Source organism: Pituophis catenifer, unplaced genomic scaffold (genome assembly GCF_029215685.1).
Source record: "Pituophis catenifer annectens isolate HBS135680 unplaced genomic scaffold, rPitCat1.0.hap2 SCAF_1, whole genome shotgun sequence".
NCBI lineage: Eukaryota > Metazoa > Chordata > Lepidosauria > Squamata > Colubridae > Pituophis > Pituophis catenifer.
This window is the reverse complement of record NW_027256881.1, coordinates 141,835,000-141,851,892: the sequence shown is the minus strand read 5'-3', so window position 1 is coordinate 141,851,892 and position 16,893 is coordinate 141,835,000. Positions and strand designations below refer to the sequence as shown.

The window sequence follows — 16,893 nt, the reverse complement described above, 5'->3', positions numbered from 1 at the left end:
GAGACACACCACATTTTCCATAATCACTATCATTACAAAATTCAGCTATCATTTTATCAATATTTGATGAACTCTCTTTCCTCAGGCATCAAGTAAGAATTTTTTTTTTTAAATGAGCAACCAAGAATTAAAATTTAAGAAGGGAAATGCAAGCTTCTAGCAGGAGTCATGATCTAAGGTCCTCACTTTGTTTTGTTCTTGGGATTGGCCTTTCTAAACCTATGAAGTGGTTCAAAACATGCAGAAGATTTCAAATTAAATTGGGGCACTCTGCCTAAAAAGTAAATCCACCGTCTCCGCCCCACAATTCCAAATCACTTTGTGGAATCACAACGTGTTTATCAACTCTGTGACGATACATTATTTAAAATTGTTGCTAATATAAATGACTGCTTGCAGAAGATTGAATAGCGATAGGCATGGATTAAACTGGTGTTTTATATGATTTTACCAAAGAAGGAAGAACATCTAACTGTATATTTGTATCCAAATGTAAATGCAGCAAAAGCACCTGAACAAAGCAATTGCTGTCCTCACTGGTTCACCAAAATAGATGACAAGCTAAACAAATCATCACAGAAAGCATATTCTAAGGACAGCAGCCCTAATTGCTATTCTGATCACTGTAAATAAGTAAGGGCTGTTTGAAGATGACCCATCCGCTTAGGTAGAAGAAGGACTGGATGTTCCATTCTTCCTTTGCTCTGCCCACATTTGTACTAGAATGATTTAGCAAGGGAAATAGTCAGGAAGTCCAATACAGTATAAAAATGCACCAGGCTTCTAGAGAAATGGTGAAACTCTCTGTGGATCCCTCCTCTATGGCTCTCAGCTCAAAAGTAACTCTTGTGGATTTTTTTTTTTAAAAAAATAAGTTTAGAGTGGTTTGAATCTAATTCACCCCCAATTTTGTTTGTAGAATGCACCTTTATCCACCCTGATAAGCAGCAACCAGCATTGCCACTACACTGTGGATACAAAGAAAAAGCATATATCTGAAGCCATTTGCACTGAGAAACACTTGTTCCTGCCCTCTTCATACAAGTAAGCTGCATCTTCTTTATCACAGTTTACGTCTATGGTTGTAAACAACACCATGTTACTTTATAGAAAGCTTTGTTGCTTTTTTTCCTTATTGCAATAGAAACCAATATGGCATGATGGCGAAAGTCATTCAAACTCTGAAATATGAAAACATTGCCAACATCAACAACAGGAACATGGATGGTAAGGCTTTAAGCACTGGTTTTCACTTTGATCTAGTTCTTATGAGTCATGTAAGGCAGGGGTCCAAACAGGGGTAAAATGCTACCGGTTCGCTCTGATTCGGGCAAACCGGTAGTAAAAAAAAAACCTACCGGTTCCTCTGAACCAGTATTTCGGACGATCAGCTGTGCCGCATGGTTTAACTTCGCTAGAAAGCAGGAAATCTTGCCGTGGCCTGCCAAAGAGCCTTGGTAGTACAGTGGTCTAAGGCACCCTGTTATTAAGCTGGTTATTAAGACCAGCTGCCTGCAATTACTGCAGGTTTGAATCTTACCAAGGCTCAAGGTTGACTCAGCCTTCCATCCTTTCTAAGGTAGGTAAATTGAGGACCCAGTTGTGGGGGCAATAAGCTGACTTTGTATAAATATACAAAAGGATGAAGGCTATTGCTGAGCACATTGTAAGCCGCCCTGAGTCTCCGGAGAAGGGCGGCATTTAAATCAAATAAAAAAAAAAAAAAAAAAAACCAGGCCGCACAAACAAGTGAAGCCCCATCTGCAGGATGCAGATATATATATATATCCCATAGAGGAAAAAAGGAATTAATATTTTACCTACCTGGTTTCCTAGAGGAGGCATTAAAGGAAGCATTTAAGTTCATTAATTCATTGAAGAATTGTCTATTATAAGGAAAAAATGGAAGCAGCCACCGTTGTGGAATGCAGTATCTCATTGACTATTATGCTTCTTTGGAGCTTTAATGAAGATTTTAAAATAATCAGTGCATAGGCCGAACACAATATTTAAGACGACTGTAGAGAAAGAGAAATGGAAGAAAATAATGTTTATTGGATTTTAATAATTACCCCCATGCAATACAGAGAGGGACTGTCACAACCTGTTTTGATTTGTACTTCAAGACTCATGCACAGAAGGTAACAAGGTCTTTGGTTCATCTTCTAAAAAAAAAAACACCAATATTAAGTCCATCAGGATTAGTTAGCCACATCTATTTATCACTGGTGACATGAACAATGCCTTACAAATTGGATTTAACAATCACTTAACAATTGCGGCAAGAAAAGTTGCAAAATGGGACAAAATTCACTTAACAAATGTCTCACTTAGCAACAGAAATTTTGGGCTCAATTGGGGTCGTAAGTTGAGAACTACCTGTACTGCAATAAGTTAATAGCCGTTGTACCTCATGCTGGCTGAGCATTAGTGGAACAAAGTTAGGGATCTAGATTTTGCTTATTCCCTGTATGCACCAGAGGCATCCATATTTCACATCGTTCCAGAGGATCCTTCAACTTTTTGGAGTATCTTTAGGGGAGCATGAGTGGTTACAGTTGGAAGGACCTGCAATTCCATTCAGACAAAGCCAACTGTTGAAATAGCACAAAGCAACTACTTATTATTCAACTATCCTTTGAGCTTGGCAGTGATGTAATGGTATCATTTTGAAAGATGCTTTTTTTTTTTTATTTCCCCAGTTACTGGCCTGATAAAGAGAGAACTGTCTTTGGAGAATGTGGAGGCCAAAATTCTCAGGCATAGTGATGCCGTTCTGAAAAGTCTTCAAGAATTAAAAAAACTGTCAGTCTCTCAGCAGAACCATAAAAGAGCCAACTTGTTCTACAGATTTGTTACTGGGCTGAGAAGCTTGCATAATAGCACACTTGGCCCAATGGTGCCAAAGTTGATGGAAACTTCCAGGTATTTCATCATCAACTGTTGACTTATTGTAATAGAACCCTGCAGTGGAAATAAATAGGTCACAGTCGTTCAATCGTATGCCTTGGCCGTATGCCTTGGCCATAATCAACTTACACTGAGCTGGCAAATATAAGTCAGGGCTTATATATAAGTCAGAGCTTACAATGCTGGTGAATATAAATCAGGGTAAGGGAGAATAGTGGGCAAAGGCTTTACTAGTAGAGCATAGAAGACTCAATATTGCTAGGTGGGTAATCTACTTTTGCAAAAGGATTTTTTACTTCTCCCTATATATTCTCATCTCCAGTTTAGAGAAAGTCCAATATCAAAGGGTATGTGAAAGAGAAAAAATCATCCACTCCCACTTACTTGGTTATTATTTATTTAAATTGATTGGCTGCCCAATTCCAGTGGTCTGGAATATTGTTGATGTACAAAGTATTTTTGGAACCAGCCCACATCTTGATTCTTTCGAAACATTTATGTTTCATCAGATAACTGGATTTATTCAATTGATTGAATGTTGATTGAATGATTGAATATTGATTGAATTCAATATTGATTGAATGATTACTCATTCATTTATTGAATGGGTTGGCTAACAGACATAATCCTGTCAACATACATAAAAAATGAATCATTTTGCATCAAAATTAATCTACATTAACCTACAAAAACCATTTTAAAATAACATTTGCAAAGATAATTTCAAAGCAATTTACATGTATTATCTATCATTAAATTTGGGATCAACCTTATGGATTTTCTTCTATAAGATGAGTTATGCCATTATATTATAGTTGTTTATTTTTGTGGATTAGGGAATGGATGAAACATTTATGGACTTCTGAGTTCTCTCAACAATGCTATGCTTTGGCATCAATTTGTAGGGAAACTAGAACATGAAAAACTAAAAGGTTCAGTATAACTATTGGCCAATCTTCACTCTAATGGTTAATTTTTCAGAGATATTGGGAGCCAAGTGTTTTGGTAGCTCATCTATACAGAAAAACAGTTAAAATAAACTCTATGGCAGAAGCAGTGAAATATATCACTGACAAATCAGACTGTACATTGGCCAATGCAGCAGTACTGTGAATGTGCCTTTAAATCAACTCTGTAATTCCTCTGCTACTTCTTTTTTTTTTAATAGAGCCATCACAATCCAGGCCCTAATTCAGTGTGGAACCCCAGAATGCTTCGGAGCTATCCTTCAAATATTGAGGACTAGCGACATTGACCCTCTGGTGGCAGATGCAGTCACATTCAGCTTGGGACTGCTACCTTCTCCGTGCACTAAAACAATACGGGAGATTCTAAATATGGCTGAGTTTCATCCAAGCCGAGCTTCTTTCTATGCCTTGAGCCATTCAGTGAATAGGTATGTGACAACTTAGTATATTTTTGATAGGAAGAGATGTTACTTAGGAATATAATTTAGCTAATGCAGCATTCACTAAAGTTGTCATTAGGCGTGCAACTGTTAAAATAATGAATTGCTTAAATTAAACCGCTATTAACATTTTAATTGATTGAAAATGAGCATCTTATAAAAAAGTCCCCTCCTATTTTCACAGAGAGGAATATTGATTGTGAGAGGGTGATTAATTAGGGTAAACATACTATATGTGATGTCTTTGGGTGTCAATCTTATTAGTTCGACATATACATTTTGTGCCACAAAGAAATTAGATCCAGGCAGTGAGGAAGAGTAACATTAGCAACAGACGAGTTTTATTTACTTGTTTGTTTGTTTATACTTTTTAGTTATTCACAATAAGTTTATTTAAATATATTTTAGAAATAAACAATGTGAAGTTGGGTAGGCTAGCGGTTCATTATTCCCTTTGAGGACACAGAACTATTACATGAGCTTTCATTGTTATGACTTTCACATTATATATGTTACCAGCAATGTGTGTAAACCTGGCATTGTATAGATTGCCTAGGAAATCTATAGAACGTGTGATGTTTTTAGACAAAGCATGAAATGTCTCGGTTATTTTAATATGCGATTTACTTGCCATAGGCATTGTATATAATAACCCTAACTCTTTATTGAAAAGTTGTATATGGAAGTGAAAGAAGAAATGCAAAATACAGGACGTTCTTACTGAGAAAAAAACAGGAGAAAAAAGACCAATATTGGCCAGCGAGGAAGGCTAGAATGGCATTTTACCTGGAGTTTGCCTTTTCGCAGTGCATACAATCCCTAGGAAATGTGTGAACCATTAAATGTTTTATACTTTGACATGCCACTTTTGGACTTCTTTAGATTTCCTACCCATTCTATAAAACGCCTAATTTCACACATTGTTGGTAACATATACATTCTCTCCCTGTCCCCATCCCCCAATGCACATCCTTTAAAAGATGCTAACATTGAACATCTGCCTTTAATATACTGTTATGGTAAATATTCTAATTGTGACAAACTGACAAGTCAGTTTGTAGCAGCTCATGATTAAAATTTGACAGAGCTACTGTAATGGAACACATGAAGTGGCTTTGCAAAGAAGATGAACCCTCAATCTGTCAGTTACCAATTGTACATATTAAATTATCCTGCAATTTTGAAAGATATTTCAAAGTTTTCTTCCTATCTTCCAGATTCTACTTCCAGAAAAAAATAATTACACCAGAATTAACAGATGTTGCAAACTTTCTAACATCTTTGATCCGCAATGAATGTTCAGGGAATGAGGACCTCACCTACCTGACCTTGAGGGTAATTGTTTGTAAAAGTATCAACTTTTAACATTGTAGATTAATATTCCTTGGTGAGGAGAAAAAAACCCTAAACTTGTATTTTCTGTTGTGGTTCACAGACCATTGGCAATATGGGAAACGTTTTGGAAAACATCAATCCCAATGTGAAACAATCCCTAAAACTATGTATTCGAAGTAATGTTGCATCCCTTGACATCCAGAAAGCAGCTATTCAGGCACTGAGAAAAATGGAACTAAATGATGAGGTAAAGCAGACTATTTTGTAACTTAATATGCTTTTCCAAATATTGTGTTTTTTGATGGGTATTGAAGAAATCTTATATCTAAAGATAAAACAAATTTCACATACATTGGTTCAATTAGTTTCAAGGTATTGTTTTGGTTAAAAGTGAAACCATATGATTCTATTAATCATATTAATATCAAAAATGGACTTTAAACATTTTGATTTTCCATAAGAATGTAGTTTATGATTCCTTTATTTGTGTAATAGACATTTGGAGGATTAGATAATCAATAGCAATAGCACCTAGACTTATATACTGCTCCATAGTGCTGTATAGCACTCTCTGAGTGGTTTACAGAATCAGCATATTGGCCCCAACAATCTCGGAAGGGTGAGTCAACCATGAGTTGGTCAGGATCGAACTCCTGGTGTGGGCAGAGTTAGCCTGCAATACTGCATTCCAATCCATTGCGCCACCACAGCTCTGGTGAGTCTAAATGTGAAGCAATAAATCCTAAATGTTTCCCACCATAGCAATTAAACCAGCATAGTATAGCAAATCTAGCATAATGAAACTAATCACAGCTGCGCTGCTTAGGAAAATACTGCAAATTTTTCTTTTATTTCAGGATCGCGGAATGCTAATTAGAGTCTTCCAGGAGGCCTCTTCCCCAGCTGATAAACGTTTAGCGGCTTATCTCCTGCTGATGAAATACTCTTCCAATGATTTTTCCAAAATCATTAAAATTGCTTTGAGGGACAAGAATGAACAAGTGAAAAATTTTGTAGTTTCCCACATTGCCAATGTCTTAGATACTACTGATTTTTACAATGAACCGTAAGTCATTTTCAAATTTGCTGAAATTATTTAATTGTTTATGTTTTAGTTGAAGTTATGCTTTTAACCTTAATGAATAACTACATAAACTTCATAAACTGTTTCAACTTCTCCACTCATTACATTCCAAAGCAACTAGACCCACAGATAGTTTCTTTCCCCATGCCATCACTCTGCTAAACACCTCCCACAGCACTGTCTTATGTCTAAAGATATCTACCCATGTAGTAGGCTGTATTGCTATTATCCTTGTCATCTTTTCATCTTCTCATATTTCCCACCTCTCATATTCCCTATTACCTTCTCCTAATGGTATATTATGATTTATCAATTGTTGTTTGTATCTTATGATTTATGATCTATGATTTATCATTTTGTTGTTTGTATGTACACTGAGAGCTTATGCACTGGAGACAATTCCTTGTGTGTCCAATCACACTTGGCCAATGGAGAATTTTGTTCTGTTCTGTTCTGTTCTGTTCTGTTCTGTTTTGTTTTGTTCTGTTCTGTTCTATAACTCAAAGCCTGATTCCGTAAGTAGATGGAGGCTAAAGAGCACCTCTTACCAATTGAGGCATGTATCAAAGAGAGCTGAACAAATCAAAAGTGGACCTGCCCCTAAATGAAAAGATTTTCCAAAATTCTCTGTGCTGTTGGAACTTTTTCTTGAAAAATGATGAAGGCAGAAGGAAAGGCTTAAGCAAAGTTGCTCCCTTCAGGAAGTAGGCTATTAAGCTGAACTGTGAGGCAAAATTGCCTTCTCCTATATTCACTTATCTAAGGTCTTTTTTAAAAAAACAAAACCTGTCCTAGTTGAAGGTAACAAGGAATTTTAGGAAAAACTTGGGTTCTAATGTTAAATGAAATATTTTGTTTCTGGGGACTCTTAAAGCTCATGATTTTATTTAGAAAGCTATTTAATTGATAGGGCTGCAATTAAGTAGTAATTCAGAATTTAGTTATAGGGTCTCCCCTTCATATCACTTTTTCTCTCCTCCCATCAGTGAAGATAATACACCAGCAATCCAGTTGCTAAAGAGATCCTTAGAACGATACAGTAAATTTACATTACTGAAAATTACCTCAGCAGTGTTAGGATATTTTTAAACTTTTGTTTGCTTATTTGGTCATTCTGTAATCAGGCTCAGAACAAAAATTCAGGAGGCTCTTAAAGGAAACCAGATGCCAACAGTTAAAGACTTCCGAAGATTTTCACGAAATTATCAAGTTTCCAAGATGGTAACTGTCCCGTGGTCTGAGGACCCTTTCACAGCAAAATTGGAAGGAAATCTGCTGTTTGACTCAAGCAGCTATATAGCTAAGGAAACCATGCTGAAAACAACATTAGAATTATTTGGACTGAAACCTCTGGATATATTTGAGGTACATCAGCTTTTAAATGCTTCGTCTTCTTTCTTCCTATTTAATTTTTTTTCTATCCCTTACTAATATTGTTATCAAAGTATTGTGTTATTTACCATTTTATTTAAATTCTGTGTTGGAATTAAAAGCTCTCAAAACAGAATATAGTTTTAAAAGTCAACCCTATATAAAAATTGCATCCAGCGGGCATAGGGCCAGTACATTTCACATCATCAAAATATACTAATGGTTTCGGTAATCAATTAGAATAAGAATAAATTTGCTAAATCTGCAGCTATTACGACCATGCTAACAACACCAGGGAGTCATTAATTTTATATTTGAAATTCCAAAAAAGTTGAAGTCGTCCTCTTTATTTACATTGCAACCCAATAATTAAACATCTGGAATTAAATCACTTTGAAATCAAGATGCTTAGAATTTTAGTTACCATCACTCACAAACTACAGTAATACAATTAACCTCCTCTTCCCCAAATGCATAATTCATTTGTTTGAAACAACTTAATCTTAAACATTGGAAGTCAATGAAGATTTATAAATAAGGTAAGTAAAACAAACCAAAAGAAAGTAACAATTTAAAAAATCTAACAAGTAAATTATTCCAAGCTAGGCAATAGATTTTTGTTGTTATAACAACTTGATTACATGTCTTTCCTGAACAAGAAATGAAAAAATCCTTGCCTGGACTGCATTTAATTTGGGGCTATTAAAGCTCTAAAATTTGTATTTCCCTATGGAAAGAACAATCTATCTTCCACAAGATTTTCTACACTGATATTTTGGCCAAGAAACACCTACAGAACTGCCACTGAGTGTTTAGACAAGTTAACCCAGGCATACCAAGTGAAATGACTTTCATTTTCATTTGACCAGATTGGACTGGATGGGAAAAACTTAGAGCCTACTGTTGAAGCAATGTTTGGTCCAGGAGGATTTTTCCCTGACGCTGCTACCAAAGCTTTGTACTGGATTGATGGCAAAGTACCAGAAAAGTTTTCTCAAGCCCTTTTTGATTATTTTGGATATTCCAAAGATGCCACACAGCAGCAGGTATGTGTTTTCTTGGTGTTTTTGCACTGTTAAGTTTTACAAATAAATTAGAACTTCTGTAGAGTATTTGGTCAAGTTTAGTAGAATGCTGAAATAACTGAGCTACTATTAGGCTCAAATGCTAAAGCACTTACTGCAGGTTTCTCAGTATTATCTTTAAGTAGATAAATTTAGGATTAGGTATGGCTTCATATCTAATTCATCTTACTTAATGCTTGAGTTTGTATTTCCAAAGGAGTTTGCAGGTTTTTCTGCAACTCTGAAATAGCACTAATAGGCCACTGGGCATCATTTGGAATTGTCCTGCTGTAAGGTGATTCATTGAATGTCTAACCAAATGAGTCTTTTAATAATATGGACAATTTTTGTATTCTAATATTCTTTTTCCTATGTGTTGTCAAATCAAAAGGTCAGGCATAAAGCAGAATTCGAGTTGATAAGATTTATCTTAGTAGCTGAGGTTCCTTAAAAAATATTAAAGTGTTCAGTTTTTGATCTGTCCCCATATTCTTTTGCCCTTTTACAGCAAGGATTTACTAGCAAATTTTACAAGCTGTATTTATTTCAAAGTATTTTTTAAAAATAAAACTTTGAGAAATTCTGCAGATTAATAGTTGAAGCCTGAAGATTTTCCTACATGTAGACTAAGTAAAATTTATTGAAAATGTGGTTTGTAATCAAAGCTGGTTTAAATTCTTTCTTCAAATGAGATCAGAAATTCTATAGTGGGATTTCCCCTTCTTCTTGTTTTTCTTAGGATATTATGAAAGGACTCATGCTTAATTTTGAGAAACTGCTTAAAGAAATCTCCAGCAAGCAGCAAACACCAGATGTCAAAGCTTACTTCAGAGTCTTCCAAGAAGAATTGGGCTACTTGAAACTCAGTGATATTAACTTGCTGGGAAATGTGATTCTGAAAAGCTTTAAAACCTTGCAGAGTATACCTCAGAAAGTAAGTCTTCAAATACTAAACAGTATATTCTAAGTTCCTTTTTTATTTCCTATTCATTAATCAGTCTAATTAACTACCAACCAGTTAAGTTTGCATTCTCTGTGCCCATTTAACCATGAAAAAGACAAATAGAATTCAATGAGAAGTCCTTCTGAGTTGTGTACAAAATTACTAAGAGGCCAAAAATATAAAATAAAAGAGCTTTTATTCCGGAATTATTTCTTTTTTTAATTTATTTTATCTCTTATAATTTTATCTCTTATAATTCCATAGAAGCTGGATAAGAGAAGGTGGTATGCAAGCTTATTAAAAATAAAAGATTTGCTTTGTGGAAATTGGATTGCTCAAGATGAGCAAGCAAGATAGCTTTTGTTTTTTAAGTCATAGTCTTTCATTGTGTTGAAACCTGACAACCAGACTAGATGAGATGCCACTTTACTGTTCCATTTCTTGGGATGTATTTTTTAAACAGTGAAAAACAGATCTGGGAATATGATTTGGATACTGAACTCTGAAATGAGAAGGGATTTTATGCTTTTTGCTTTCTATTGAGGACTATGTGAACTGAACAGGAAGTTTTTATTGGAACCCAAATGATAATTTTTCTTCCAGTACAAATTGAAGGCAGATGGAAAGTGATCTGGATTGGAATTATAACAGGAACAAAAGATTAATGTTCCTTGATCCACCCTAATCCAGATTAGCACATCCCTTCTATATATTTGATTTTTTTAAAAAAAAGACTTTCATTTTGACCAATTTCATATTTTTCCTGGCTTTCATCATACAATTCAGATTTTAAAAGGCTGGCGAAAAGGGTGCTGTTGTTTTTTTAACATACTCTGTACATTTCTTCTGTATGGTTTTCATTGATGTAATATATCCAGCGGTGGGATTCAAATAATTTAACAACCGGTTCTCTGCCCTAATGATTTCTTCCAACAACCAGTTCGCCAAACTGCTCAGAAAGTTAACAACCGGTTCTCCCAGTGGTGGGATTCAGTGGTGCAAACTGGCTGAATCCTACCACTGAATATATCTCTATCCCAACTGAGGTGAAACCCACTATCATCACTGGGGTATTGTGGAATTTTTAGGATGTAGTTATACAAACCATTCAAGGGACACGGTGGCTCAGTGGCTAAGATGCTGAGCTTGTTGATCGAAAGGTCGGCAGTTCAGCGGTTCGAATCCCTAGTGCCACGTAATGGGGTGAGCGTCCGTTACTTGTCCCAGCTTCTGCCAACCTAGCAGTTCGAAAGCACATAAAAATGCAAGTCGAAAAATAGGGACCACCTTTGGTGGGAAGGGAACAGCGTTCCGTGCACTTTTGGCATTGAGTCATGCCGGCCACATGACCACGGAAACATCTTTGGACAGTGCTGGCTCTTCAGCTTTGAAACAGAGATAAGCACCGCCCCTAGAGTTGGGAACAACTAGCACATATGTGTGAGAGGAACCTTTACCTTTATACAAACCATTCATATCCGGTGATAGTTACTCTGCAAGGGATGGTGACCATAAATTTTTTAGCAGTTGCAAGGTCATAGGGACCTTTACTTCCAGCCTCCCAAACTCAGAGCCATGTTATTGGGAGTGTTAATAAACACTATCTGGAAATATTCAGGCTCCCTACTTCTGTGTTACACTTGTTGCTCAATACAGAAACAGATGCATGTTCTCCCTGTCCCCAGTAAACAAATCCCACCCAATATTAAGCTACATTTTTTAAACGAAAACCAGCAGAGGGAAGCAAACTTCCTCTAATAACACCTATTTGCTTTTATTTGGACACACATTACAATCCTGAGATATGTTTGAACAAAACTTAATATAACTAACTAGTCCATCAATTATTTTTGTTATTTTCCAGGTAAATCACATACTTCTCAGAATCTTCCTTGAATCTTTATTCAGTTTTCAAAACATGAAGCTAGAAAAATTCCCTAGGAAGGTTGCAAATGTTAACACAATTGTTTTTCTATGTGTTTGCCTGCAGATTGTCCAAGCCATTTCCCAGGGGGCTGAGAATGATCTCATGATTCATTACATCTTCATGGACAATGAATTTGAACTGCCCACAAGTGCAGGACTGCAGCTACAAGTAGCTTTGTCTGGAATAGCCACCCCTGGAGCAAAGGTTGGAATGAAAATTTCACAGAGGAATGTGAGTTTTATTTTCACGCTAATTTTGAAGTTTCTTCAATAACCTACAATGCAATAGATGAAATGACGCAACTACTGAACTATGGTAGTGCAAACAAGAGTCACAATTTTAGTGGGGAGGGGGGACTCTCATTACATTTTGCAATGCTCCCCTTAGGGTTATAGGAGTATGCAATCTACCTAAAATCAAGAGGAGCTCTTGGTATAGGATTGCATTAATGGCCTACCTATATTTCCCCTATACTGGAAGTAAGGTTGCATCATGACAAGCAGAATCATGATGGACATGTAGGAAGGTACATAGTTCTTGTTCTTTAGGTGAGTTTAAATACATTACAAACTATTTTTCTGTGGAGTCCTTCTAGGAATTCCATATTCAGAGAAGCACTTCTATGTGGGGAAGAAAACCTATTCAAATTCATTGATATATAACTTAGGCCCAGGTTATTTCAGAAAACATTTTTCTTGTATGAGCCTCATAATTTATAAGTTTCATCTTTGGATATCACCACTTCATCTGGGGGTGATATGAAACCTGGTCTCCTCAATTATTATTCTTAGATTGCAGAAAACACACTTTATTAGTGATCTATTTTCTATAGAAGGCTACGAGAGAGCCTTACAGGCCTATGTTTATGCTTGGATTTTAATCATAGCTAATCTGAGTTTTTTTAAAAAAAGGCATATATAGAAATGAAGTAAATAAATACTTCATTGTATGATAAATAAAGTGCTGAAGATAGCACTGACTTTGAAATGTGCTTATTTCAAGTTTAAATGTTTTTCATGTATGTAAATCAGACTTTTGGATAAATGCAAATACCAATATTTAGTAAATCCACTTCAAGATCTGAAATGTATTGTCTGTCATCCTGGTGGGGATTGCTATCAATAAGTAAATTATGAGAATCAGGAACTAATTCTGGTTTGCAACATCATGACAAATATTTGGGAATGATTAAACAAATATTTGTATGTATTTGTATGTATCTTCTAGATCCAAGCAGATTTGGTTGTCAAACCATCAATGGCAGTTGAGTTCATAACTCATTTAGGGGTGAATATCCCCGAGTTTTCTAGAAATGGTATACAGATGAACACCAATATATACCATGAATCTGGAATTGAAACTAATGTTGCATTGAAAGCTGGACACCTTAAATTCACCTTTCCTGCACCAAAGGCCCCAATCAAGCTTTTCAGCGTCAGGTATTGTAACAGTTCTGTAAACAACTTTTCTTTTTTGGTTGCTGATTTTTATTCCTGCATAAAACATTAATGTGCAGTACAGGTTTTGTACAGAGATGTTCTGCAATAATTTTTTCAGTCTTCTGTTACAAAAAGTAGTTCCTGGGTGCAATTATGATATGCCAATCTAGTCATTGTCTTTCTCTACATTCTGAAAGGAACTTAATCTGTGAATTGCTATAAAGTTGCAGTTTTCTATCTTCCAAAGAATACTTTTAAGTAGTGGTGTAATTCAGCCAACTCGGGAGAACCGGTTGTTAACTTTCTGAGCAGTTTGGTGAACTGGTTGTTGGAAGAAATCATTAAGGCAGAAAACCGGTTGTTAAATTATTTGAATCCCACCACTGCTTTTAAGCAGTCTGAAAACCTTGGGCTGGGTCTATCAGTTTAGAGATTTTGTTTTCTAGTCTTCCCTTGAAAGACATACAAACCAGACTCAAAGACAATATTGGAATCAGTGGTGAAATCCATTTTTTTTTTTACTACCGGTTCTGTGGGCATGGCTTGGTGGGCATGATGTGGCTTGGTGGGCATCGCAGGGGAAGGATACTACAAAATCTCCATTCGCACCCCACTTCAGGGGAAGGATACTGCAAAATCCCCATTCCCCCTTCACTCCTGGGAGAAGGATATTGCAAAATCTCCATTCCCACCCCACTCTGGGGCCAGCCAGAGGTGGTATTTGCCAGTTCTCTGAACTACACAAAATTTTCACTACCGGTTCTCCAAACTACTCAAAATTTCCACTATCGGTTCTCCAGAACCTGTCACAACCTGGTGGATTTCATCCCTGATTGGAATGTAAATTAACTTTCTGAGAGCAGGATTAAAGATTTGCACAAAATGTTTTAATTTATGATCATCGACTCTTTGTTTTAATTGCTAATTGGTTGAGTGAGTAGAAAGAGAAAAAAACGTTGATTTCCTTTTCCTTTTACAGCAATGTCTTGCATTTGGTCACCCCAACCCGAACTGAAGTGATCCCTCCATTGATTGAGAATAGAGTGACACAAAACTCTTGCTCACCTTTCTTTACTGGCCTTAAATTCTGTACCAGAATAGAATATTCCAATGCTAGCTCTACAAATGCAGCACCTTATTATCCACTGACAGGCGAAACCCGGTAAGATAACCCATTGGTCTTTCTATAAATGAATCATCCACTCCTCTTTGATTCTTTGTTATTTCAGGCCAAATACAAACCCTTCAGCAAAAATAGAAAGATCGTGGAACTGTATAAAACATGCACACATTCAGATAGTAGTCTGTTTTGCTTACTTTTTCCCCTCCTGGTATTAACGGGAAATGGGTCTTTGGGAGGTGTTGTACTTTCGTTGCACTAGTGTGCTGCTTTATTGGCTCTGAAAATTAAGCCCCTCTTCACCATCCTGAAAGCCAGGAATCTATTTGTAATGAATTCTTTGAGATGTTGAATTATTTGTCCATCATAATTTTTTTTTTTACATTTCCATGGTACTATAACCTCAGGACAGACTATCCTGACACCCAATATTTTATATTCTATTCTGTATCTTTATATTTTATGGTACCGCTCTTTACTACAAACATCTTTAGAGTTGTTTTAATGTGATAATTTGTATGGATACCTAATAGCAATTGATGCTGTATTCCCTTATCCCAAGAGTGTCAGCATTGTAGAACTTTGCCTTTAATCATTATGTATATACGTTCGACATGCAAAACCATAGGCGTGTGAAGTTGAGAGTACATCATTAGAATGGCAACTAAAATACAATGCAGAAAAGGAGAAGATAACGAGGGGAACAAGAATATAGCACATACCATAATTATTGATAGATCAAAGTGAACATAATATAGTTAAATTTTCAGTGTCATAATAGCTTTCACATGATGTCTATTAGATCAGAGGTTCCCAACCTATGGGCCATGAGGGATTTGCAATGGTAATTCTTTTCTATCTTGGCTGTTATTCCATTTAAATATTCACAATGAGATATTGTCTTCTCACTTTAACATATTTAGGTTTGAAATTGAACTACAACCAACAGGAAAAGTAAAGGAGTACATTGCAAGTGCAAATTATGAACTAAACAAAGAGGGCAAAGACTTGGTAGACACTTTAAAATTCATTGCTCAAGCCAAAGGTAAGAAGCTGTGCAATTTGTTGTACAGTAATGGAACATCTTTCAAAGATTTGCTTAATAATAAATCTCTTTTCTGAGGAAAAACTAGTACAAAATCACTAGTTTCCTGCCCACAAATCTTGGAAGGTCAGGATGCAGGAATTTTTTTAGCAATTTTTATCAAATCAACACAAATCCAACATCTATCAACAATGATACCTGAGGGAAAACTTTCCAAACAAAGATTTTAATACTTTAATATTTGAACTGAAAGACATTTTGAACTGCATTGATGTTGACCATTTACTTTAATGGAACCGCATTTGTAATCATCAGTTACCATTGTATGTTTCAGGTGTAAAAGAAAGTGAAGCCAAAATCATCTTTACATTCAACCGAGGCAGAAAAATCTTTACCAGTGACTTCCAGGCCCCCGGCTTCAACATCGATTTTGGCACCAACCTTAGGATTACTGATTCCTCTAATCAAGAAAAGAAAGCAGTTGCCTTTATCTTAGACATAATCAACAAGAAAAGTCCTGAAATTACCATCACAGGAAGCCTAAGGTAATAATACTTCCCCCCCTCCCAAATTCTTATAGATATACCAAGGCTGATAGCATGTAAATAGGCCTTGATTTCTTAACTCATGTTGTAAAGATACTGTTGACTGATGACAGTGGTGGGGGAAGAATCTCTATGGGCAATTCTACTTGGCATACTCTTCAATAAATTTCAAGTGATTTGGAGTTGGTTGTGCAGTTGTCTTAGCTTGTGTGACTAGGCAGCGCTTCCTCAATTGACTCATAAGAGAATGCCAGTATCATCCATCAGTGTGCCATCTCCCAAACTATGGCAGCAAAAATCCTATCACCCACATTCCACACAGAAAAGGGAAAAATAACTTTGCTCTCACTCCCAATCCTTATTTCCAATACTTTTCTTCTTCATTTTTCTGAACATTTTGAAAGAGTTACAAAATGAGGCTAAAACTGACTAACAATGGGGGATTTTGGGCAGTGGTGGGATTCAAAATTTTTTACTACCGGTTCTCTGGGCATGGCTTGGTGGGCATGGTTTGGTGGCCGTGGCAGGGGAAGGATACTGTGAAATCTCCATTCCCTCCCCACTCCAGGGTAAGGTTATTGCAAAATTCCCATTTCCTCCCAATCAGCTGGGACTCGGGAGGCAGAAAATAGATGGGGGCGGGGCCAGTCAGAGGTAGTATTTACCGATTCTCCGAACTACTCAAAATTTCCACTACTGGTT

At 36.3% G+C, this 16,893-nt stretch overlaps 1 protein-coding gene across 1 annotated transcript in view; it reads left to right on the top strand.

Annotated features, from left to right (window-relative positions):
* The window catches only part of APOB (apolipoprotein B), a 50,163-nt gene that overhangs the window by 9,374 nt on the left and 23,896 nt on the right, over window positions 1-16,893 (top strand). Inside the window, exons 6-20 of the mRNA XM_070933015.1 lie at window positions 920-1,044; window positions 1,145-1,227; window positions 2,703-2,925; window positions 4,079-4,306; window positions 5,536-5,653; window positions 5,754-5,900; window positions 6,511-6,719; window positions 7,862-8,102; window positions 8,978-9,154; window positions 9,912-10,106; window positions 12,106-12,273; window positions 13,270-13,481; window positions 14,461-14,643; window positions 15,525-15,646; window positions 15,981-16,191. Of these exons, the coding sequence (XP_070789116.1) occupies window positions 920-1,044; window positions 1,145-1,227; window positions 2,703-2,925; window positions 4,079-4,306; window positions 5,536-5,653; window positions 5,754-5,900; window positions 6,511-6,719; window positions 7,862-8,102; window positions 8,978-9,154; window positions 9,912-10,106; window positions 12,106-12,273; window positions 13,270-13,481; window positions 14,461-14,643; window positions 15,525-15,646; window positions 15,981-16,191 (2,642 nt within the window). The remainder of the gene's footprint in view (window positions 1-919; window positions 1,045-1,144; window positions 1,228-2,702; window positions 2,926-4,078; window positions 4,307-5,535; window positions 5,654-5,753; window positions 5,901-6,510; window positions 6,720-7,861; window positions 8,103-8,977; window positions 9,155-9,911; window positions 10,107-12,105; window positions 12,274-13,269; window positions 13,482-14,460; window positions 14,644-15,524; window positions 15,647-15,980; window positions 16,192-16,893) is intronic.